The 27431-nt window shown below is 36.0% G+C and overlaps 1 protein-coding gene across 3 annotated transcripts; it reads right to left on the reverse strand.

Moving 5' to 3' along the window:
* Positions 1-256: 256 nt before the first annotated feature.
* Positions 257-26464, reverse strand: LOC106050708 (uncharacterized). Of its 3 annotated transcripts, none has more exons than XM_056036270.1 (6): positions 26307-26464; positions 18217-18354; positions 18019-18098; positions 7223-7266; positions 6656-6734; positions 257-1223 (listed from the first exon to the last, which is right to left on the reverse strand). In XM_056036270.1, the coding sequence occupies exons 2-6, from the start codon at positions 18320-18322 to the stop codon at positions 1191-1193; spliced, it is 342 nt and encodes a 113-aa protein (XP_055892245.1). In that variant the 5' UTR covers positions 18323-18354; positions 26307-26464; the 3' UTR covers positions 257-1190. The 3 variants fall into 3 exon arrangements, with proteins under 3 accessions (XP_055892245.1, XP_055892247.1, XP_055892246.1); XM_056036272.1 differs by having other exon boundaries at positions 26311-26462; XM_056036271.1 differs by having other exon boundaries at positions 26262-26462.
* Between the last annotated feature and the right edge of the window lie 967 nt (positions 26465-27431).

Genomic DNA, 27431 nt, shown 5'->3' on the forward strand with positions numbered 1-27431 from the left:
GTGCGGATTGTTCCCTTAGATGAGCTTAATTTTTTTATTTTTTTTTACGGATTCTTAATATTTGGCTTGTTAACATTTGAACTTCTTGTGTTTTCCTCAATGAGGACATCAAGTTTATCGATGGAAGCCAAATGTTTTTACATCTTGAGTGCTAGACATCTCTATACTTATCTGATAGAGAATCTACAGGTAGTGGGATGCTCAGGGTTCTAGGTGTTATCTGTGTTACAATTAATGAAATAAATTAGGCTATATGTCAAAGTAAAATATTTGATAATTTTAATTGGAAGGGTAATTTCATGAATGTACACAAAAATATTATACTATAACATAAGAATGATTAATTATTGAATGTTATCACAGAAAAGTAAATCTAAAATAACAATTAAGAAACATTTTTGGACGGAATTTCGTTTAATGAAAGATAGCATTAATATCACAGTAAACTGAACAACTTGAAATCACAGAAAGCTATAACATTTTGAATATGCAAATTATAATTATAGATAATATAATGGTGATGGTATATAATTCAGGTTTGCCAATATTTAGTGTGTAGAGACATGTTACAAAGCTATAGTTTTGTTCACATATAGTGTTAATTGCTGAGATAGAAATAGAGTTACTCAACTGATGGCGAAAGTAGTGATCTATCATTGATAAATGTTGAAATAGAGATAAATAATACATTATTGCTCAAAAAGTAGCTATAATAATTGCAAAGTATAATAAAAATGAGCAGCTCTACCATATTTTGTTTCGCATTGTACTTCACTGTTGTAAAAGAGTCTACCAGAATACTTAGGACGCTGAGAATACTGTGTCTCTAGATACAATTGAGGAATATTAGTTTATTATCTTTCTACACTTGTCCTGAATAGTTGTGTCTTGTACTGTCTCTTCAAATGTTGAAGGATGAGAAGGATGATACAGTAGCTAGAACATGTTCTCATTGTGAACTGCTGATACAAACATAGCTCCTTGGAATGCATGTCTTGTGTTTGATGACTGATGATTGGTGTCTTAGGTTTGATGACTAATGATTGGTGTCTTGTAGTTGATGACTAATGATTGGTGTCTTGTAGTTGATGACTGATGATTGGTGTCTTGTAGTTGATGACTGATGATTGGTGTCTTATAGGTGATGACTGCTGATTGATCCCTTCAGTCAAGTACAAGTATATGCGAAGTTAATAGGAAGACTCTTCGCCATATATGATGCACTGTAAAAAGAAGAACGTTTAAAAATCTACTCAAGACGCAGATTCATTTATATTCATGACAAATAGAGCACTTAGTGTGCGAAGATATTATACTACTTTGGGAAGGGGGGGGGGGCCATTTTTTCGAAAACCCTAACCCCAGTAAACCCTAAAGCCTAACCGTATACGCTGTTTCAACAACATCATAGAGGGTAGTGGCGTCACTAGGGTCGGTGTCACCCGGTGCGGTAAGCTCAGGGTGTCACTCCCCACCTCCCAAAAAACAGTCTCCAAACATTTCCCAATATTGTTACGAAAATGTAAAATCAGTATCTACTCTATTTTAAATGTATTCGATTATGACATTTTAACCATGGATATTACATATTTGAAAAAATAAGTTTATTAAAGACTTTTACACATTAGGGAAACTGTTTAACCCTATTCATCTAAAATATTGTAGAATCTAGACCAAAAAATGTTCGTCATTTCCTTTGTCATTTATTGGTCAAACCTTTTTTTTCAGTGCTTCTGAGCTTCAGAAACTCATTTCTTTGGTTTTAGATTGCAACATTTCTCCTAGTCAGAGTTCGCAGATTAAGAAAATAAATCATAAGAAGAGATGGACTGTCAGAATCTGAAATGTAAGAAACATTGTTGGCAAATGAACAGTGTTTCTCAAACTTTTACCTTTGGTTTTTTCGCTAGACAATATTTTTTATCACACCCCCTTAGTAAGTCAGGTACCTAAAAGGGGGAACCGCTCACACAATGGGTTTCATAAGACTTTTAAAAAAGGTAATGAAAAAGAAGAGATACTTAAAGAGATATAATTATGACACAATTTTTATTTTGAATGAGTATTCACATTATGTTTAGAATCGAAATGTACAAAGTGAATGTTCGTTAAAAGCTAGTCCGTTTTGCCTTTAGCTTCGTAAATATTGTTTTGTAGATAACTTTAAATCTTTTGTAGTTTCAAAAACGTTATTGCTGGAAATTGCGTAAGAGAGGAATCGGCTTCCCCCACCCCCCTGTGACAAGTCAAAAGCTCGCTGTCAGAGTCACTCAAATTTATCACAGCAATAATTATTATTATGTATTATTTATTTATTTTATTTTAGTCCTTTCTCCGTCCTATCCCCAATTTCTCCACCCGCTCCCACCCTTACCTCTCCAGGCTAGACTGAGTCCACCACCTTGGCGGCCTTTTCACTTCTTCCCTTGACCGGTGTAAAGATAAACACTTTCTCTTTGATCGTACCGGCCGGATGTCTGACGGTTGCAGTTGACAACACCTTGTGTGGATTGCAAGTCACTCTTCCCCACGTCTCTCTTTGATCTAGGAGACCACGCGGACCAACACGCCCATTGAACTTTCCAATGTGCGACTCCTATCTCAAATCTACTTCACCCACGTGTAAGACAATTCTTAGCCTAGGACATTTCCTGTTTCCGCCCACATTTTCCAGGCCTATATATAAGGTAAATTAAATCAAACCAGACCCACTTATTTCTCTATCGCTGTCAATCGAGTCTGGACTATAACATTTATTCACACTCCTAGTGGAATACCTGGTGGTAAGCCGACCATCACAAGTTCCATCTTAATTACTTTTGTGTATATTTCGCACTGGATATAATCATGTGTATTTTATTATTTCATTTATAATTAATTAGTGCATTGTGTATTTCTCACTGTCGTAAGTAGAAAACATAAACATGTCTTATGTATGTATTTTAGTATTGCATTAATCTATTAATGCTACGTTGCTAAATTGATCGTTGATGCAACCATGTATATATTTGTACATCTTATTTTATTTCCTTTATCTCGGTTGGCCGCCTTGATAATTTTACTATCGCACTAATGCTGCGCTTAGAGAAGAGATATGAATTATCTCCCCTGTAGTGATTTACTTAACGAGAGTTGCGCCCCTTGAATGGACACCCTCTCCATTCAAGTGCGCTCCATTGTTCTCGGCCGACGGTCGTGTGTAAACAAACCGTCATGGTCGCTGACCATCGCCCATTCCCCCCCCCCTTTTTTCTCTTCCAACTTGTGTTGTTTATTTGAGATTATTATTTCCCCTTATATGTACATTTTATATTATTATTTCCCCTTTTATGTACATTTCTATATTGCTACTATCAGCCGTCTATTTTGCAAGTCCCATTTGTCATCATTTCCCCATTGTGCTTTAAAGCAATTTTACCAATCTGACGAATGCACCTCAGTCGAGGGCATCGATAAGATGCATGAGAGACATGTCCTAACTTGTCTTTATTTATCCACAGCCTCCCTCAGGTGTCTGCCTATTTACCTGCCTATGTGCTTAGTGCTATTCAGCGCTGCACTTGCCTATTTGCTCTTCAATGTCTACTCGACACCACTCAACTATTTACCTTTGCACTTAGTGCTATTCAGCACTGCACTTGCCTATTTATCGGATCACTTGCCCACTTGCTATTGAGTATATTCTACTGACTACGTGGATCTACTCAACTCTACTACTTGGCGCTATCGGCCTTGCCCGCCTATTCGACAGCCCACCTGTCAACTTATTAGGTGCGACGTCCCTATAGACCCAGATCTGTGCGAGACGTCATAGCTACGCCAACCCTCTGCAACTCACTGGACATATCCTGCTCATTACGCTGCCCACGGCAGATCAGCTCTGCCTGCAGTAACCTTGTGCCCACGGTAGCCTGCCACCCGCCCTACTGTGCCCACTACAGATATCAGAACTTTGGATTGAGACTCCACAAGACTCCAGCTGCAGAACCTCAAGCCAGGACACAGCCAGCCGCGACATCAACAGGAAAACCTGCTCATTACGCTGCCCACGGCAGATCAGCTCTGCCTGCAGTAACCTTGTGCCCACGGTAGCCGGCCACCCGCCCTACTGTGCCCACTACAGATATCAGAACTTTGGATTGAGACTCCACAAGACTCCAGCTGCAGAACCTCAAGCCAGGACACAGCCAGCTGCGACATCAACAGGAAAACCAGCTAAGTCAGAGGACAAAGTGACAAACTCTCTTATTAAGTGCAAGAGTGATGATCAAAATTAGTATTCACTAGAGATAGATGCAAACCCTCCCCCTTTTTATTCTTTTATGTAAATATTTATTCTTCATTTTAACTTTGTATCTTTCTTTCATTGCTTGTCTCGTTGCGTGCCTGCTCCCGATTTATATGCTGACGGGTTGGTGTGTGATAGCTTTAAAAATAATCATCCCCTTGACATTAAACGCGCCAAACACTCGTCACTCTCCCCAACCTGTCACACCCCTTTCCTTTAAGCGAAAGGTTCTAGGGGAAGCGCCGAATGTTTCGCTACGCGTTTTTCAGCGTTCTGGGGTTCATTTTTTTTTCTGGCGTCTACAGCACTTTTTTTTCCTCATAGTTGACGGAGCCTACGTAAAAAAAAGGTTAAAATATAACAGACAAGGACGTACCTATCTTGAATTGTTTTCTTACAATCGGAAATCACTATTCCTTCATTCAAAAAAGTAAAAGCCGCAAGCCAAGCTAAGTCTAAAGAAGAAGTAAACATTGATCAATACTGTTAATACTGGTATGTGAGGGATATTCGAGCTACACAGAGCGCACGCGTGTCTGTAGTGGTGGTGATGGTCTTAAGATCATTTTCTTGTTCAGTAAGAACTTACGCTACGAAGCATTTAGTTTTTGTCACACAAAAGTGGTCAAAATAACGACATTCAACAGTTGCGAGAATATCTGGCCTAAGAAAGACAATTAAGTGGATTAATATTAAGACGTTGATTAATAATGGAGAAAGGTCTAATTATAAAAAAAAAATTTTTTTAATTTAGGCAATAATACTGTTTTGCTTGATTAATAATAAAATTTGAAAGAATAACAATGCAAATGCAACCGACTTTTTGTCTTTTAAAGAAAAACAACCTTTGCGTCACCATTTTCAACACTTAGCTTTTTGGACATTTGTAGGCCTACAAAAAATGAAGTTAATTAATATATATAAATATAGATCAAGGTATGTTTGAGTCTACTTTTTCCAAAGTAAAACTCTTTTCACTTGAGTGTCACCCCTCTGGTGGGTGTCACCATCTGCGGACCGCACCTCCCTCACCTGCTGAGTGACGCCACTGATAGAGGGATCTAGATAAACTTTTAGAGAAGCGTTTCTTAACCTCCACACGAGCTGGGGTCTGGGGCTGAGCCACGACACAAAGCCTTGTTTACCTGGTGAGCTGCTCTGATGCGTTCTCATGGAGTATACAGCGCACACTTATCAACAAGACTTAATGATCTCTCATTAGGTACATTAATAGTCCAAAAACTATAGTAATACATATAAACACCGGAATATTGAGCTATAATTAGATTTCTGTAAAAAAAAAATATCTTTTTTTCATTACATTATTAAAGCGCTCCTTTAGACCCAACTAAGGGGGGCGCGAACGGTTCTTTTTCATTTGGAAAGACGCCACTGGAAAAAGTTTGGCAAAACACTTCATTAAATTATCAATATGTAGCTTATATTCTTAACATAGTAACTTAAAATTTAAGTGTGTGATTTCTCCACATAATTCGCACCCCCTCCACTTTCCAAAGCGATAGCATCTACCGTCCTTGCCCTAATATAATTTACTACTGTTTGAATTTAAGAATAGAGAGGGGACAATATAGACAAAGGTTAAAATACCAATGAATAGCATAAACTATTTGGAAGACAAACTAATTCATAACAAAATTGTGTGAATTAAGCCTTCCCTCTTTACAAAGGGTTAGGATTAGTTTGGAAGGGGGGCTGTTACTTCTAACACCCCCCTCTTTTGTATATTTTTTAAATTGAATCTAGTTTAGAATATTTACTATTGTTTGGTTTAAGTATTTAGAATATTACCAATGTTATCAATTTTTGTGATTTCTCTGCAAAAATTCGTCCAACTCTTTAATGCTCTTTTTTATAAATATTTCAGCAAATTATATTAGGCACGATGCCTGGAGTTATCCCCGCTAACTTTCCGTACTACTTTGGCGTCTTGCCTGTGACTTAAAATACAGATCAAATCTAAGATCTGTAGGATCTCTACGTAAGACACAGATCAAAGCTAAGATCTGTAGGATCTCTACGTAAGACACAGATCAAATCGAAAGTCTGTAGGATCTCTACGTAAGACACAGATCAAATCTAAAGTCTGTAGGATCTCTACGTAAGACACAGATCAAATCTAAGATCTGTAGGATCTCTACGTAAGACACAGATCAAATCTCAAGTCTGTGGGATCTCTACGTGAGATTTCTATTTTTTTATATATATTTTTTTTTACTGGGATTATAAAAAAAATTGACTCCAATATGAATTGCAAAAGTTAAAATTTAATTTCATGTTTATTTTTTGGGGTTCACTTCACTAACATCATTTATCTATCACAGAAAACAAAACATGATCTGCACTTACAAATGCAATCCATACAAATATCCAGGGAAAGAAGAAGAGCGTAATAATGAGATGTAGGACATGATTGACACCTTGTTTACTGTGGAAAGAGAACCACTAAATTTTATCATTAGAACAAACAATCACTACATGCCTCAAAATAAGCCATTACATGTTACCTCTACACAATAATCTGACTATTACTAGCTAATACAAAGTACATCCGAAACTTTAACTCATTTTAGCTTCAAGTTTTACCATCAAACTACTACATGACACCAGTTCATACTATGATTATACTTGACGTAATTGAGAATTAAACAAAAATTTCAGAAATGGATGGATGGATGGATGGATTGATGAATGGATATAGATAGATAGATAGATAGATAGATATAGATAGATAGATAGATAGATAGATAGATAGATAGATAGATAGATAGATAGATAGATAGATAGATAGATAGATAGATAGATAGATAGATAGATAGATAGATAGATAGATAGATAGATAGATAGATAGATAGATAGATAGATAGATAGATAGATAGATACATAGATAGATAGATAGATAGATAGAAAACTTACACAACAACCACGTCCATGCCTGTATGTACTGTGACGTTAACATTCTGGTGACGAAATCAAATATTTTTTTATATATTTATCTTTATTGTAATGCAAAACAGAGGTAACCCCCCCCCCTCAATCGGACCTGCCCATTGATAAAAATATTCCAACCATGTTCTTTTTTTTTTCTTGAAAATGTAATATCGCAATAAAATGACAACAGATATAATCATAGAATCTAGATCTTTAATAATGTGAACCACTATTCCATAAAAAAACAAGGTTACAAAAAACAGTTTGTGTGGAAACACAAACTCAAAATCGGCCCCCGAAGAGGTTCACCCAGGCAGGCTTCAATATTTTCAGAAAGAACATCCAAATGAAATTATATCAAAGACAAATGAGAGATAAGAATGGAGAAAGAAGGTTAACAGATCTTGTGTAGTGCCCCAACGGTCCCGCAGATCAAAGGATAGGTGTGAGTGAATGTAAAGTTAGATGTGAACCTGGCCTAACTAGTTCCCCCTTTTAGACCTTGTGGTCTATAGGGCAGATGATGTAAAGTTCATCTGTTTTTGTGGCCTAAGGTTAGCGAGGGTGTCATGTAGCCAGCACAACGATCAACCGCCTATACTTTTCCCCAACTAATGTCAGGTACCCATTAGAGCTGAGTGGACTCAGAGGCGCCCAAAGATTCCAAAGTTGAAAATCCCAGTCTTCACCAGGATTTTAACCCGGGACCCCGGTTCGGAAGCAAACCGCTTTACCGCTTAGCCACCGCGCCTCCCCTGGCCTAACTGATGTCTTATAATTGATCTAATTGTTTTGAAAAGGCTCCATCTCAGAACTTTGAATGGTCTAAAATATTGTGATGTCGGATTTTTTCTAGTTTACGAGATCTAAACGGGACGGACGGACAGACATTTCGCACAAAACTAATAGCGTCTTTTTCCCTTTCGGGGGCCGCTAAAAATGCTTAATATGTAAATACAATTTGCATTTCTAACCTTAATGAAAGAAAATCTATATTAGCACTTTGGATCTTAATTAAATGTGATATAATTTAGAAGAGCAATTCAAAACAATCGATCGGTGTTAGTTTTTTACTCCCTAAAAAAGAAATAAAATTTAACGCAACTCAGAAAATATATTTCATATAATACTTTGGTGTTATTTTTTTTGTTTCAGAAAAAATCCGGAACAACTTGTTATCAATTGAGAGATTTTTCGACGATTTAAAAGAAAAGAAAATGTAATCGAAGTCCAAAAGTAATTTTAAACAATCATTTAACGTTTTTTTTTTCTGTTGTTTTTTTTTTAAATCAATCCAATTTGATAATGAGTTGGGTTTGTTTGTTTTTTGCGACGCTTTGGCAAGAAAACTTAGTTAGAAGAACATTTTCAACCAAGAATTTGGCGTTCATTTTGATTGCATTAAAAAAAAAACTGGATCAACTTATTTAAGTAAGAAAATTTTTAGTCCGTTTTGGCAACTAATTAAAATTAAATAAAAATCACAAAAGCAATTTCCAAATATTGTTTGGAGTTAATTCGTTTTTAACTTTCAATAATTCTCGCGCAACCTATTGTCGATGTTTTGGCAAGAAAAAAAAAATTAAAGTTAGAAGATAGAATTCTATACATTCGGCGCAAGTTTGCTTCTGTGTTTACATTCTGAACATCCTATTAACGATATTGAGATTTTGGGTGATTTTACCTTAAAATCCGGAACAACCTCTCATCAACAATGAGATTTATCTACGTCTGGTTAGAAATTTTAATGTAATATAGATCTAAGTCAGGAGAGCGATTTTAAGCGTTCATTCGGCGTTTAAAATCTTTAACAGCATATTATCGAAATTAAGGTAATTATATTACATTTAATTTTTTGTCAAAAAGTGAAATCAGATTTTAATATATCTTAATTCTGTGTGTGATATATTTGACAGGCGAACAGAGAGACAGACAAAACGCACAGGCCGCTTAAAAAAAACAACATTCGTGGGAATAATGTAGTTGACCATGGTCGAGGATAGCTCGCTATTGCACGAAATTTGATGCATAAAAGGTCGATTTTTATTTTAAAGTCAAATTGCATTCTTTACTTGTATAAACCAACAAACCACAGCTGAAGTAAGACAGGGTCAGGCACGGCCTTAGGCATAATCAAACTAGGCAGCTGTAACATAATAGTATTATATGTACATTTGCACACTAGCGCGTCAGTGCAACACCGCTTGTGTTTACGTAATAAATTGAGTTCCTAATATGTCTTCCCTCTTAAACACTAGTTTGTTATTTGTGTAATACAAATATTCTACATGATGTCAGAATAAAACTTAAAAATCTGTCCAGACAAAGGTTTTTATTAATCTAATAATGGCTTCTTTTTATTTTGAGCAACCAATCTTGAATTGGAATGCTAAAGATCTGTATCAAGAGTTTTTAAGGTTTCAACAGCAGGTGAGCTTTTGTTTCAAAGGACCGTTAGCTGGTGCCGATAGTAAACAAAAAGCCGGATGGCTGGGAATGTGGATAGGTCTGCAAGGCCGTGAGGTGTACAAAACTCTAAATATTACTGATAGTGAAGAGGGAGATCCGCAATTGCTATTAAAGAAAATAGAAGACTACATAAGGCCAAGACAAAATAAAAGAGTGTCTAGATTTAGAGCACATCAGAGAAAGCAGGTAGAAAGAGAAAGTTTTGATAACTTTGTTAAAGACCTAAAGCTTCTCATTATGGACTGTGAGTATGACAACCCAGACGATATGCTTATTGATTTGATTATTAGTGGAGTCATACACGAAAAGGTACAATTAAGACTACTTGATCAGGGACAGAATTTGACCCTTAGCAAGGCTATTGAAATTGGACAACAATATGAATTGTCACAAAGCCAAGTGAAAATGTTTAGGGGCCAAGAAGTTCTAGCAATCAAGATACAGTCACACGATGTACTCAAGCAGAAGTCTAAAGACAACTCAGATAAATTATGTAGTAAATACGGCAAGAACCACGAAAAGGGAAAATGTCCAGCAATAGGAACCACATGCAATTTCTGCAAAAAGAAAAACCACTGGTTTCAAATGTGCAGAAAAAGACGCAACGTCAATCTAGTAGAAGATGACAGTCACAGTGATGAAAATATTATACCTGTTAGCACTGCAAGTAGCCAGTATAAAAAGGGTAATATTGAGAATATCAATGTCGTTGAAGACAAGTGGACTGTAAAACTAGTCGTGCATGGCAAGACATTAATTTTTCGTATCGACACTGGTGCAAGATGTAACATTCTTGTCAAGTCAGAGTTTGAAAAGCTCAAAGACAAAGTAAAACTTGCTTATTCAGCAAAGTCGCTCAAGTCTTACTCTAATCATGTTATTAAGACTTTAGGAGCAGTAGTGCTACCTTTGAAAAATAATATCCAAGAGGTGAAAGCAAGGTTTGAGGTAGTAGACATTAGTCAAGAGAACATTTTGAGTGGGGACACAGCAGAATGTTTAGGACTACTACAACGGATTGACAGCATAGAATCCAAGGCAGAAGACGAGTTACAAAGAGAGTTTCCTGAAATGCTTAAAACAACTGGAACACTGCCAGGAGAATACAAGATTCAGTTACAGGAAAATGCTAAAGGAGTTATCCATCCACCACGTCGCTTAGCAGCATCGCTACGCAATAAAGTTGAAGAAAAACTTAAAGAAATGCAAGCTGATGGATTTATTACTCCAGTACATGAACCTACTGAATGGGTTAGCTCCATGGTTGTTTAGTTCAGGAATGACAAAGTGAGAATATGTATTGATCCAAAAGATCTCAATAAAGCAATCAGACGGGAACATCACCCGATGAAAACTATTGAAGATGTGATCACTAATATTCCAGATTCGAAGATATTCTCAGTTCTCGATGCCAAGTCAGGGTTTATGCAAATAAAGCTTGAAAGAAAATCTTCATTTCTCAAAACTTTCAACACACCTCTGGGAAGATATAGATGGTTACGATTACCTTTTGGAATCAAATCAGCGCCAGAAATTTACCAAAGAATTATGGATGAAATGCTTCAAGGTATTGAAGGAGCATATGTCATCATAGACGACATTCTAGTAGCTGGTAGAGATGTTGAACATCATGATCACATTTTGAAACAAGTCATGCAAAGAACAACGGAGTACAATCTAAAGCTGAACTATGACAAGTGCAGGATAAGGCAAAACAGAGTACATTATATGGGTCACATCTTGTCAGAGAAAGGTTTAGAACCAGATCCAGCAAAGATAAAGGCAATTATTGACATGCCAGCTCCTCAAGACAAAGATGGAATCAGAAGATTTCTAGGTTTAATTCAGTACCTAGCAAAATTTATTCCTAATCTAAGTCAAACAGATGCTCCAATACGAAAGCTTCTAAAAGATGATATAGAATTTCAATGGAATCATGAACAAAACAAGAGTTTCAAAGAATTGAAACATCTTTGTACAAACCCTCCAGTTTTAGCATATTATGATGTCAACAAGAACGTAGAGATAGAATGTGATGCAAGTAAAGATGGACTGGGAGCAGTATTACTCCAGGAAGGCCGTATAATTGCATACGCATCAAGAGCTCTCACAGATACAGAAACAAGATATGCTCAGATTGAGAAGGAAATGCTCTCAATTGTGTATAGTACAAGCAAATTTCACTGCTACATATTTGGTAAGGAAGTAACAGTTTATAATGATCACAAACCTCTGGAGCAAATCTTCAAGAAACCTCTATTGTCAGCACCAATGAGAATACAGAAGATGTTAATAAGACTACAGTGGTATGATCTGAAAGTCTGTTACAGAAAAGGCAAGGAAATGTTTATCTCTGATACACTTTCTCGTGCACATCTACCAAATACTGATACACAGACATGTGAATTTACAGATGATTCAGTGCATATGATCTCTGTAAGTGATTCGAAATATAGTGAAATTAAAGACTGTACAAGCAAGGAAATTTCAATGCTTCTGGAAGTAATTATGACTGGTTGGCCAGACACAAGAAGCGAGACTCCAATTGAAGTCAGACCATATTGGGATTCAAGAGACCAATTATCAACTTCTGATGGTATTATATACAAAGGTCTGAGAATAGTCATGCCACCAAGCTTACGTAAATACATGCTAAATCTGATTCACAAGTCTCACTTAGGAATATTCAAGTGTAAGCAGAGAGCCAGAGAAGTCATGTATTGGCCAGGCATGAATGCAGACATTGAAGTGACAGTTAGGGATTGTAGCAGGTGTGCTGAACATCAGAATCAAAATGTGTCAGAACCGCTAATGCCTACCAAGACACCAGACCTTCCATACAGCATGGTTGGGTGTGATCTGTTTAACTTTGAGGGTAAAAAGTATGTGCTTCTAGTTGACTACTTCTCAAAGTTTATTGATGTCAAAGAACTGTCACAGGAAACTACATCAGATATCATCGAAGTAATGAAGAGTATATTCGCATGCCATGGAATACCTAGAAAGTTAAGGTCAGATAGCGGGCCACAGTTCTCTTCAAGGGAATTCCTGAACTTCTGTAAATCATACGGAATAGAGCATGAAATGTCGAGTCCTCATTTTCAGAGTTCTAACGGTGAGGCTGAAAGAGCTATTCAAACAGTGAAGAAACTTTGGAAGATAAGCGAAGACAAATTTCTGTCGCTATTAGACTACAGAACTACTCCACTGAGTAATATTAATTTGTCGCCAGCACAATTACTTATGGGACGCCGACCCAGAAATTTAAATTGTTACCTTCGAGCGAGGAAATACTCACACCTAAGACACCAGATCTCAAGGTGGTGAAGAAACACTTTGACTCCGAGAAACAGTCTCAGAAACATTATTATGATAAGAGGAATGGAGTTAAGAGTCATAATCCACTACAAGACGGAACGACAGTCAGAATGCAACTTAATTCTAAGTGGAAACCTGGAACAGTAGTTTCGAAGCATTCTAAGCCTAGATCATATAATGTCAAAAGTGGAAATAAGGTCTACAGAAGAAACAGAAAACACATCAGAAAGTCTTCTGAGCAAGCAAACAGATTTGACAACAATTATGACTTTCCAGATGACATCTCAGAACAACCAGAACCACTAGATCTAGAGAGTCCAAGATTACAAACTACACTAGATTTTGAGCCGCAACTACACACTGCTTCTTCTAACACCGCTAGACCACATGAAACTTACGTAACACGCTCAGACAGAATAGTTAACAAACCCAAGAGACTTGATTTGTGAATTGACTTTTTAGTTGACTAGTTTGTTAGTTATTCTGATAAATAGATTTTCTGAATTAAAGAAGAGAGATGTAACATAATAGTATTATATGTACATTTGCACACTAGCGCGTCAGTGCAACACCGCTTGTGTTTACGTAATAAATTGAGTTCCTAATATGTCTTCCCTCTTAAACACTAGTTTGTTATTTGTGTAATACAAATATTCTACAGCAGCCACCTAGCAACTCCAATTGAGGGGGAGGGGGGTTGCATAGGAACTTGTGTCAAATCTCAAATATAGCAGAGCACTAGGGCTCTACGTCTACTAACCAAGCTCTAAGATAGCAGAGCACTAGGGCTCTAGGTCTACTAGCCTAGCTCTAAGATAGCAGAGCACTAGGGCTCTAGGTCTACTAGCCTAGCTCTAAGATAGCAGAGCACTAGGGCTCTACGTCTACTAACCAAGCTCTAAGATAGCAGAGCACTAGGGCTCTAGGTCTACTAGCCTAGCTCTAAGATAGCAGAGCACTAGGGCTCTAGGTCTACTAGCCTAGCTCTAAGATAGCAGAGCACTAGGGCTCTAGGTCTACTAGCCTAGCTCTAAGATAGCAGAGCACTAGGGCTCTAGGTCTACTAGCCTAGCTCTAAGATAGCAGAGCACTAGGGCTCTACATCTACTAGCCTAGCTCTAAGATAGCAGAGCACTAGGGCTCTAGGTCTACTAGCCTAGCTCTAAGATAGCAGAGCACTAGGGCTCTAGGTCTACTAGCCTAGCTCTAAGATAGCAGAGCACTAGGGCTCTAGGTCTACTAGCCTAGCTCTAAGATAGCAGAGCACTAGGGTTCTAGGTCTACTAGCCTAGCTCTAAGATAGCAGAGCACTAGGGCTCTAGGTCTACTAGCCTCGCTCTAAGATAGCAGAGCACTAGGGCTCTAGGTCTACTAGCCTAGCTCTAAGATAGCAGAGAACTAGGGTTCTAGGTCTACTAGCCTAGCTCTAAGATAGCAGAGCACTAGGGTTCTACATCTACTAACCTAGCTCTAAGATAACAGAGCACTAGGGTTCTACATCTACTAACCTAGCTCTAAGATAGCAGAGCACTAGGGTTCTACATCTACTAACCTAGCTCTAAGATAACAGAGCACTAGGGTTCTACATCTACTAGCCTAGCTGTAAGTCTCTATTATGACCTAAGAAAAGAAATTTTACTTTCTCTTTGTTGACAACATTTATGGTCTGTCAGTGAAATAAGAAGATTTATCTGACTTGGTGAAGTGCATTAACAAGACGCATCATATAGTATGCAAATCAATGTATATATATATATCTATTGTGAATTTTCCCCAATAGCCAAAAGAGCTTTAAAAGAGACATCCTTTGGTGGAGAAAAGCTGTCAGTAGTTTTGAATACCTAGAAGTTATTGTCTTAGATTCTAGATGAATGAACCAATCCAGAACCACTGGCCAGAATAGCACAGGCCATAGCAGCACCTGCAAAGTACTCAACAATCTGGAAACACAAAAGCATAAACGTCGACATTAACATCAGACTGATGCTCTCCCTTGTCATAGCCACATTCTTATATGCATGCGAATGTTGAACGCTAACTGCAGATCTCGAGGATCCTAGCAATAGCACTAAGATGCTACAGGAAGATTATAGGCATCACTTACAAAGAGAGCATTACAAATAAAAACATTAAAAACAGGATTAATACAGCTATTGGACCCCACGATAACCTGCTAACCACATGTCTAAAAACGCAAACTATAAAAATGTGGCAACATCCCAAGGTCCTTAGGGCTCGCAAAGACTTTCCTTCAGGGAAAGTACCAGGAAAAAGAAGAAGAGGCAGACATAGAAAGCGATTGAAAGGCAAAATAAAAGAATAGACAAATCTGTCACTGAATGAAATTCTATCCAAGGCAAAAGACAGAGGGGAATGGAGAAAGACTGTCAACGGATCGTGTTTGATGACCCAACGGTTCAACAGACTAAGGGATAAGGGAAGGTAAATGTGAAAGAAAAATTAATGTTTTCTGTTTACGTTAGTAGCTTGTTTATCAGAAAACACACAATTAATTATTATACATATTTATTGTTTAACTTTTTTTTTTCACAAAGCTTCTATCAACTCACTCTGTTCTGCCTGTTTATTAAAAAGTTTATACACGTTAATTTCTCCTACACCCAATCTCGGATCAAGCTGAAATTTTTCGCTATTATTTCTTTTACCTGACAACACAAGAATCAATGTAAAAAATACAAACAAAAAAACAATTAGTTAATTACCTATTGGTAATTATTTTGTTTGGTATCTCGAAAAAGGGAAAAAATGTGCTTGGCTTATAAGGTGGTCTAAGTAGAAATAGTCCCATTTATACTTTGTAGAGAGGAAAGTTTGAAACTAAAATTGCTAACTACAAAATTGCTAAAAATATTTCTAATCTTATAGTTTTATTGTTGTTGATCTGATCTGTTTCAAATTGTATGACATGACTGATCCAAACTAATTGATACAATTACACTTCGTATAATTTTTGTTATTTTAAAAAGTATTTTACATTATAGAAATATATTTCAATAAAAGTTACTAAAATGCATAGACAATATCTTTGTATATTGGAATTTTCTTTCTTAGATGTATGCATTGTTGTAAAAGTGGAGTATTTTTGTGAAAAAAAAATGACTGACATAATCTATAGCCTAATAAAAAGCAGAAAGTAAGACGCATGTATGTATGTATGTATGTTCCGCATTGAAATCATAATCGTTTGACCAATCTTGATAAAAGTTGGCATAAATATTCCTTAGATCATAGCAAAGACCTCAATATATGTTTAATGCCTCTACCACTACCGGAGGGCCCTAAAAATAGACAAAAAGTACCTAATTGTACCTCCATTAAAACTAAACTTTTTAACAAATCGAGGAGCATTCACATCTCGTGAAAAGCCACCTGTGGGATCATCGACCACAAAACAGTATAACTGCTGCCTATGCACGCATAGTTAATACAGGGGCGCCTCACGGGACTGTGACATCGCCATTGTGGTTCATTTTGTACACCAATGGTTTTCAATCCAATAATCCTTTTTGCTCCTTTAGCTCACAAAATTCGCGGATGATACGACTCTTCTTGTCCTGCTCTCAGAGAGCTCAGACGAAAATGCGTTTTTCAGAGAAATAAAACACATTGAAAAATACTGTAAAGATAATTTTTTTTATAAAATGTAAAAAAACGAAGAAATGATGATCGATTTTCATTGTGAAAGGGAATAAAATGAGACCAACATTCATAAAAAACTAAAAAGATTCTAGAAATAAAAAATCACTCTTTGGGTCAGGATTTTGTGATTTTACCATCACAAAAGAGATACAAGACACCGTAAGCAAAGACAAACAGACACAAACACTCTTTTGTTCCCCTGGCAATCAAATTATTAAATAGAAACAATCTGATATAAACTTTTCACATGTAAATTATGAGTGAGTCTAGTGTGAATGTACATTTTTTTTATAGTTGCAATGTTTTGTTTGGTCTAATGCACAAATTACGGACAATAAAGATTTTTATTTTTTTTATTATTATTATTAAACCCATTTGTACAGTATTTACATTTGATATAAAAATGTCACTGTACTTATACTTTCGTGTCAAAATAAAACAAGGTTACAAAGACAGTTTGTGTGGAGAAACAAAAATGCCTTTAGTTCAGTGTCATGGGTCAGTGTTGCAGTTCACGAGATATTATTAATAATTGTTTTAAATTATGTCCAACTTATATGCATACCATGGGCGTAGCCAGGGGGGGGGGGTGATTTTTCGCTTTCAGAAAAAAAAAAAGTAGCCGTTGCATGAGAACTTTGAATGGTCTAAAATATTGTGATGTCGGATTTTCAATATCTTTTCTAGTTGACGAGATCTAAACGGGACGGACGGACAGACGGTCAGACGGACAGACATTTCGCACAAAACTAATAGCGTCTTTTCCCCTTTCGGGGGCCGCTAAAAATGAAAACAGAGTCTCTATGATTTTTAGATTGAAAAGGTGGGCGCGTGTCGACGGAAGTTGTAACATCCCTATCCATTTCCTGATCTTTGTAATGGTTAGTTTTAAAATATAAAATAGCAGCGTCTTTGAGTTTGAAAAAAATTAAAATGAATAACAAAAAGGATTTAAAAGTTTTATTTTATTTTAATTTATAAACTAAATGAGTATTTTTTTAAAAATCAGTATAGCTATGTGCAACGCGCACCCCTTCAAACTCTTCCCGTACCCCTGGGTGTGGGCGTACCCCCACTTTAGGAAACACAGTTGTAAGATAGCAGCATACAAAGAACATTTCCATCCAATGAGCCACAGTGTAAGAAACGTTTGGATACTTTTGGAATCTGGGATTACAAAAACACTTTTGTGTTTTTCAAGTTTAAATTTTCACAGGATTATAAATTCTTTCCGCTTGTTATTGTCATTAGACTATGCAAATTCTTCAGCAACGTCATTTTGAAGATGTTTACTTACGTTCACCTTCGACCAAACAAAATAGTTTAAAACTTACTTGCTGCTGTTGTTGCTGCTGTTGTTGCGGTTGCTGTGGCGTCATTATAATCTGGGTCTGGGGCACAGGAGGGTAATACACTGAAATAAATAAATTCACCAATAGGAGTTCAACATTTGGAATAACCTTCGAAAGGTCAAAATAAAATGTTCTTGTATTCAAATGAATGGATGAAATCAACATTATCTGTTTACTTACCTGGGTACGCCGGCTGCATTACATATTGAGGTGGAGGAGGGGCGAACCCTTGCATTTGAGGTTGGGCATAGGGGGGAAGAGATTGTTGCACTTGAATGCCAGCCATGATCTTGTCTGTGGGGCTGCTGACGTAGTTAGCTAAAGAGAAAAGGACAAGGTGGCTATTACATTTCTGATTTCATTAGTACTGTCACGTACGCTTTGTCTATATTTAGCCCAAGGTTGTCGGCAGAATTTCAGCTACCTCGGGAATTTCTAGCATGCAACAAACTTATGTTTGTTTGTTTTACATGTTTCGGATGTTCCTTCAGAGTTGAAGATAGTTTACTTCCTAGCCCAAACCTCCCCCAGGACGACGGGGGATGGGAGCGGGCAGGATTTGAACCCTCGACCATCGATAAATCCGAACGACAGTCCAGCGCGCAAACCGCACGACCAGGCAGCCATCCTATGTTTTTGGAGTGAATGTGATTGGTGAGAAATATTAACTATTGTAGGTTAAGTTGTATTTTATTGGTTGGCCATGCGACGGAGAGATGCTAGTCACGTGGTAACGCTCTAGAGCCCGGGAAGATTCTAGATTGCGGGAGTGTCGAGCAGAACGTGTTAGAGAGAAGATGTACTAAAGTCTCGTGTTGGAACTCAAAGGAAGATGACATGATCATATTATTGTGTAGATCAATTATTCAAGTAGAAACATACATTTTCATGTTTTATTCTATCACAGTATATCATTGTAATTATTTGTAAATAGCTTTTTCAAGTTCCGAATTAAAGTAGTTGTATTTGTCGAAGAGAAGTTTCTTCATTGAATTTAATAATAACATACTTAGATCGTCTTATCAACTATCAACTTCTAGATGATCCTCTTATCAACTGGCAACTTCTAGATGATCATCTTATCAACTAGCAACTTCTAAATGATCATCTTATCAACTGACGATTTCTAAATCCTCGGCAACTACGATCATTGATTGTGCAACATAGATCAAGATAATATTCAACGTGACATCTAGCACCATTGATGATCGTGACAAGTACCTTAAAACTAAAGTTTATTTTTAATCTTATTTAATATTTATTTATTTTCTCAAAAACCTTTTTTTTTAATATAAAAAAGAGAATAATAAATTATCCAAAAATAAACGTTCTCAGGCACGAGGCAGCAGCCGGAATGTCGCACACTTTTTTTTGTTACGTGACAACACAAGAAGCAATACAAAATATTAATCTATTAGTTAATTAACTATTGGTAGTTAATTATTTTGTTTGGTATCACGAAAAAGCGAAAGAAATAGTACTTGACTGAGGTGGTTGTATAAGCTGAATTAGTCCCCTTTATAAACGCCGCTTTTAAAGTAAGCTTGAAACAAACAATAGTTACCTATATACAATCTATTTTCATACGCACCACAGTAGCAGTGAAGTTAGTATGTAGGCTTGAAAAGGCTTGAGCCATGAGTTTGAATTCAGGTCGTTCCCCCCACCCTTTTTATAAATGCTTTAAAAAAAACGATTACAGTAAAATTCATACAGATATACCTTTCTTTCTTTTAAAACTTTCTTTGCTTTGTTATAACGCGATCAGGAATTAGACGTGAAAAGTTATTTGTTGCATAAAAAGGGAAAAGTTTTTGACTTGGAGACAATGACGGGCGACTAGTAAACACAAGACTAGGAATTTAGGAAGAATATCGAAATGTACACAACACTTTTGGCAGCCCTAGAGTAAGCTTTATTAACTAAAGTAGAGATTTAGCTTGATGAGTGTACACAGAACTCTTTTGGCAGCCCTAGAGTAAGCTTTATTAACTCAAGTAGAGATTTTGCTTGATGAGTGTACACAGAACTCTTTTGGCAGCCCTAGAGTAAGCTTTATTAACTCAAGTAGATATTTTGCTTGATGACATACGACGGCTTCTTTCGTTATTATTTAACTTCTTGTTGACATTCGCTACCAGCGTCGACTAACTTCTAGTGTTGGCCTTTCGCCTGTGTTCTTTGATTTCGTTATTTCTTAAATTATAGTCAGACTCGCGCCAAAACGGTTGCGCCAAAAACGTCACGTACCAAAAAAAGATACAATACTTTTATAGAGTTGGGCAGCTTTTTTTTTTTGAGGGTCTTAAGTTTGTTTTATTGTTTTACAATACATACACTACGGTCTAGGTTAGTACCCAAGGAACATTTCTGCCAAGTTTTATCAAGATCGGTGAAACGGTTTTGATTTTTATGCGGGGACATACATACATACATACATACATACATACATACATACATACATACATACATACATACATACATACATACATACACCTTACTTTCTGCTTTATATATTAGATGTTCAAAACATTACAAAATAATTTATATCACCAGAAAAGCTTTAAACTGCACTTTCAGCTATGTACTAGCTGCATGAAAACGAACACTGCTTTGTTAAAAAAAAGTGTTCCATCAAAGTTGTTAAAAAGCACTAACCAATAGCAGTGGCGTAGCTAGCAATGTGCGAGTGGTGCGGGCCGCGTGGGGCATCAAATGGTGGGGAGAATCAGACTGAGGACAAACTTTCTCAGTAAAACTGCACATTGTAATAACATAAATTAAAACACATTTATTTGTTTTCGTAATTTGTTATGTCCTATATTTTTTCTTAAATTAAACTAAATGTAAGTTGTAGACCAGCTTAAATCAAATTGTAATAGATTTGTTTAAATCTCTGAAGGCAATGCACTTTTACACTTTTTTAAAGCCTTTACGTGATGTTATTTCATTGTTCGATGCACGGGTTAGGAACACGTTTATAATGGTGTTTTTTTTTTAATTACCCTAATAGTCAGTGTTTATCAAATGACGACAGTCTTCATACTTAAGGTATTCCCAAATTATCACGAGACATATCAAGAATATTCCTTAACCTTTGAAAAATGGAAAACATTGGATGTCGCAATTTGTATACCAAGAAAATGACTGGGAAATCATTGCAATCATTCATGTAAAAAAGAAAAAAGTAACAGAGCTTATCTAAGTGAAAGAACTCCACACCTACAACTTTATCTTTTCAAATACCAAAATAATTAATTACCAATAATGAATTGAATATTTGGTTAATTTTTTAATTGATTGATGGTTTGCTAGTAACAATAAATAGTTGATCCGAAAAAGGGTGTGGGAGAAATAACGTGTAACTCTAAGGTGACAAAACACGACATATTTAACCTTATCTGAGAATACTGAAGGATTAATTTTCCTTGTAGGAAAAAAAATTATAACCAGTAATTAAATAACTAATTGATTTATTGTTTTTTTGATTCATGTTTTGTCTACGCCAATGATTAACTGTGCAAAGTTTCAACTTGGCCAGAGAATGGGTGCGGGGAGAAATAATGTGTACAAACTTTTTACCAGACAGACAGACTGAGAGACAGACAGTCTGAGATGATATACATTTTGTAAAAATAGAGAAACATCTTGAACAGGTTGCTTGATGTCACATGGTTTCTAGAAAAGAATAATTTCGTGACTGTTGATGACAGTCGTTGACTTCTATAACCGGATTGCTAGTAAAGAACTGAACCTATAGACTATACCCGGTACTGTTTTAACTTATAGAACTTGAAACAACTTAAATAAACTTCTTTGGAGAACAAAAGTTATAGCTAAATTCAGGAAATAAATCTTTTAATTTGAAGAACATTTTATTACTTCTTTTACACTTCAAAATATTGAAGTTTATGAATAAAAATGTAAATACTTTTTGCAAGTTTTAATGTATTTTTCGAAAGTTAGAATTGTCTTTCGTCGTCACAAACATGACAGTATAATGTAGAGCAGCTTCCGCTAACAGCATTTTAACGTCTAGAAAGAAGACTATAGTATGTGAACTGTTTCTAAATGTTTCTAAATTTCATCTTACATTTTAATACATTATTAGTAATAGATAATAAAGTTCCCCTTTCAGAGCTTTCGATCTATAGGGCAGCTGATGCCATTTTTTTTGTGGCCCCCAGTTAACAGCACAACGACAAACCGTCTTTATTTTTCCCCAATTAATTAGAGCTGAGTAGATTCAGAGGCGCCCTAAAGATCTCAAAATTAAAAAAAAGGCGCTTTGCCACTCAGCCACCAACACATAACGTTGACAAATTGTCCTAAACAAGGAACTTTTAAAATGAAATGGTAATTAGTAATGATTATCTAGTTGTCAAACCACCAATCACTATAGAGATAACTTCTGACCAAATGTAATTATTATCTAGTTGTCTAACCACCAATGACTATAGAGATCATTTCTGACCAAATGTAATTATTATCTAGTTGTCTAACCACCAATGACTATAGAGATCACTTCTGACCAAATGTAATTATTATCTAGTTGTCTAACCACCAATGACTATAGAGATCACTTCTGACCAAATGTAATTATTATCTAGTTGTCTAACCACCAATGACTATAGAGATCACTTCTGACCAAATGTAATTATTATCTAGTTGTCTAACCACCAATGACTATAGAGATCACTTCTGACCAAATTGATAGTTTTTTACTTCTAATGTTTTCTTTTTTTTTCAATATTAAGCAATTAGAAAGAAAATACTTCCTCTTCATGGACGTAGCTGGGGGTTGGGTTAAAACCCCCTCCCCGAAATGTAAAACCCTCTTTGCAGGGGGTGTGTGAAATTTTTGTGACTGATTTTTTTTACTTTGATGTTGCTAAATTTAGATGAGATTTTCATGTTAAACCATCACTTGCCCCAGTGCAGCTAATGGGGGTTTTGAGCTTAAAACCCCCTCCAAGGGTCTTGCGGTTAATTCCCCCCTCCCCTTCTATGAAACAAAAAGATATCATCACATCTAGCACTCAAATATATATCGTCATCTTCGTGTTCATAGGATATGAGAAATGTGCTCATATTCGATCACGAAAGAGGATATTTATGTATTTTCAAGGAAAGTTGATAACCGTCTTCTTAGGGCCAGTAGCGATTTTGGACGCCTTCAGGCGAGAGTTTGGCAGAACAAATCGCTCCGCCTGCCTATAAAAATCAATGTCTACCAGGTGGTGGTTCTCTCAACCCTTCTATGTGGCTCTGAGACATGAACAATATACAGGAAACAACTAAGAGTTCTGAACGCTTTCACCAAAGATGCTTGCGCTTCATCATGAACATACGGTGGCAAGACCGCACTATAAACAGCGATGTCCTTGCGAACGCCGGTATGGACAGTATAGTGGGACTTCTTATGGTCCGACAGCTACGCTGGGCAGGGCACGTCTCCCGTAAGGGAGACGAACGTATGCCGAAGGCATTTTCTTTTGGTGAGCTAAAAGGGGGTAACAGAGGCTCCTCACGGAAACGCTTCAAAGACCAGCTTAGGAATCAACTTTCCTTGGCTGACATAGAAGAGAGCACCTGGTTGCATGCGGCCTCAGAACGAGACAGCTGGTCACTCACGAAGGCTGCGGGATACACATTTGAGACGGCTGCGGAGGACAAACACAGACGGAAAAAAGAAAATCCAAATCGACCACCTGTAGACAATGGTTATGCTTGCCCTAGATGTGGCAAAATATATAGGTCACTGCAGGGGCTGCGCAGCCACGGGAAAAACTGCATTCCTCACTGTTCTTCGGAATCGAATACATGCTTTATTATTATTATTATTATATATCGTCACAATCGTATAGAAGATTTCATAAAAAAACTTTGACTATAATAGAAAATAGTGTGCGTTTAATAGAACTATCGTGAACATGTTAACATTGTATGAATTCTAGTCTTTTTTAGCGGCCTCCGTAAGGTGAAAAGCCGCTATTAGGTTTGTGCAAAATGTCCGTCCGTCACACTCAGATCTCGAAAACTATAAGAGAAATGAAAAATATTATTTACCATGCGATGCGGCTTGAAATGTTTAGGTGCAACCGCTTATTTGTTTTCTAAAAGCAAACCGTTTAGTTTATAAAATTAATTATGCATTTGATTTTTTCATAAAAATACACCAATTCTTAAACAATGCATAAATGTAAGGGAGATAATGTTACAATATGCCAACAAAGAATGACAATTTTTTTGTATTTTCAGTATCACTAAGTCAAATACATTTTTAAAATGTTCAAAAAATGTTGACAACAAATATAAATATTAGTTAACTGTGTTTTTTCTGGTCAACTAGCTGTTAAATTTAAAAGAAAACATTTATGTTTGTTTATAAAGGCTAAGAATGAGCTTTGTATGTAAATATCAAGCTCATTTTTAAAAATGGACTACCTATGCAACGAATTTCGTGCAGTAGCGTGATGCAGCGGCATGACATATGACATAGTACTAAACTAGTTCTCTGTGTTTTGTGTGTTTGTTGGTCTGTCCGTCAAGTTTATATTTAAAAAAAAAACTATTGAAAATCTGATTTAACCCTAAATGTTCCTTCCAAAACATCGCAATAGTTTGAAGTATCTAGAATAGATTGTACCGGATGTTTGTGGGAAAAACAAATCAATGCCAGCGAATGTTTGTTTGCTCTTCTAACTTATATTAGATTCAATTTCCGTGCTTAAACGTTCCGGGTTTTTTATGTAAATAGCATATAAATGCTGAATGAAAATCTCTATACTGACTTATATTTCATTCACTATAAAGTTGTTCCGGATATTGTTGTATAAAAAATAAATGATCTCAAATGATTGTTTTAAATCGAATCATTGACTTATATATTACACTTACATTCTTGGACAATTCGTCAGTATAGTTTAATTATCGATATCAAATAGTTTGGTATTCTCAATTTAAAACAAATTTATGTGAAATTACTTCTTTTTTTTTTTCAAAAATATCGACAATAGGTTGTTCAGAATTTTAAAATAAGAAAGTAATTTACTAGAAACGATTATTGAAAATTAATTTTTAGATTATTTTACATTTAATTTTCTTGCTGAAATATAACAGAAGTTTTTTTGTAATCGGTAAAGAATGTTCCGGATTTTGTTTTGAAAAAGAAATCGACCTACATTACTTTAACTTTCTAACAAATCGTCGCCAAAATTGTTCCGAATTTTATATGAAAAATCAACTAAGCCTATTAACTGTTTGAAATCCTTCTTTTAGTAAAATAAAACAAAAATCTTCTTATTTACGAAAATCTATTGTTCCGGATATTTTATGAAAAACATTTTAACTCTATTTATTTAGAATCGCACTTTTCTCTTACAGTACATTTAAATGTCTAGCTAAATAGATTATCTAGGCTTTTTTACATAAATCTTATCTAAATTACATCTACATTATTTCAAATTTATATTTTAGATCTAGATCTAGTAGATATAGAGTGCTAAATCAGAAGTTTAGTTTAGGTAGATCTACATCCTCATTCTAGTTCCATTTAAATGAAAATGACAATAGCTCTGTTGGTAACTGAGCTGGGACATCGAGCAGACGTTGCCGAAGTACAAGCTCGATGCCTTGTTCATTTCTTCTTTTTTTTTCAATTACAAATCAATACCAAAAGATTATCTAAAATCGCTCGTCTGACATATTGTACATATCCAGTAGATGTCATGCCGTTATGTGTAAAATATCTCTTTATCATTAATATTAGTTTGTTATTAAGTTAACAGCAATGCCTGGTCGTGCGGTTAGCGCGCTGGACTGATTATCTCGACGGTCCCGGTTTTATACCTGCTCGCTGCCATCCCCCGTCGTCCAGCGGGAGATTTGGATAAGGAAGTAAATTATCTTTAACTTTGAAGGGACATCCGAAACATGTACAACATTTTGCAGAAAAAAACAACATTTTTTACAACGCCAAATGAATCTTTGAAACATTATTACTTTTGACAATCAAAACAAAATCACGTCCTGAAGATCCGACGGAGTCGCCTCTAAGTTTGTGTGATAACACAAACTCTCTTTGTAATCTTGTTAAAAATTATTTCTTCTTTTTCCTAAAAAGACCTTGGCTACATAAACTCTAATACTCTAAGATCTACTATTGTTATGATACATTTGTTTAATTATGTTTGATAAAAGAAATGTAAAAGGAAATAACTTGCTCGCTAATGAGTCAGATTAAGGAACGAATGATTCCTATGTCCTACCTACACCAGGCGAGTCTCTGCAGCCCTGTGTATCAATCTTCTAACTAGAAAACCTTTGTTGTCTTCAGGACGCGAAGAGTTGCTGTACTGCGATAGGTCCCTCGGATCAACTAGTCTAGTGTACTTCTTGGGATTCTTTTTTTCTTGAAAAGAACAACTGGCTTTCTTGTTGAAACATGTTTTGTGTTCACATCTAGAGTAGAAGGTGTAGTCCCTGACATAGCTAAACATTCACGTTCTAATTGCAAGACATATTTGAACTGTTACCAATTATTGATTTGTTAAAGGGTTTTGTTTGTAAAAGGATTTAATATACAATGTCAGTTCATGCACTATTTATTTCGTGATCAAGTGGGCGGAAGAAGAGCTGGGGGAAGTGGTGTAATAGACGTTGAAGAGAGAGAGAGAGAGAGAGAGAGAGAGAGAGAGAGTAACGAAAGCACATAAAAGAAAAAAAAAATTAAAAAACTTTTAACCAAACTAATTTTTAGCAGTTTTTTTTTAAATTTGTGATACCGATACACTAAAGTCGACCTTTTATTTTATAGTCAGATAACTTGTACCGTTAAACCTCGTCCAATTGCCTCAATGGAGTTATTTTTGTTACACTGTCCGATCTAGAAACATGAGTAACTTTTGTAATGAAATGTTTTGTTGTTGTTGTTGTTGTTTTCAAAAGTGTTTTGCGAGTTTAAAAAGATAAAAAGATAAAAAGATCTTTTTTTTTTTTCAGTTTCAAAGTGGTTTTTAGGGGCCCCCGAAAGGGGAAAAGACGCTATTAGTTTTGTGTGGCCTCTCTGTCCGTCTGTTCGTCCGTCCCGTTTAGATCTCGTAAACTAGAAAAGATAATGAAAATCCGACATCACAATATTTTAGACCATTCAAATTTCTGATGCAACTGCTAATTTTTTTCTTTTCTGAAAGCGAAAAGTTTAATTTTTTAAAATCACTTATGCAAGCAGTTTTTCATAAAAATACACCACTTTTACAACTATTCACTATTAATAGTAACAAACACGTGAGGCTCTTTATTAGACGAGAGAACCATCCATCATATTTTTAACACATTTATGCAAATGGTTGTAGATTTTGTCAAAAATGTTTTTTTTTTAATTTTATTGTTAA

This window comes from Biomphalaria glabrata, chromosome 7, assembly GCF_947242115.1.
Source record: "Biomphalaria glabrata chromosome 7, xgBioGlab47.1, whole genome shotgun sequence".
NCBI classification, from domain to species: Eukaryota; Metazoa; Mollusca; class Gastropoda; family Planorbidae; genus Biomphalaria; species Biomphalaria glabrata.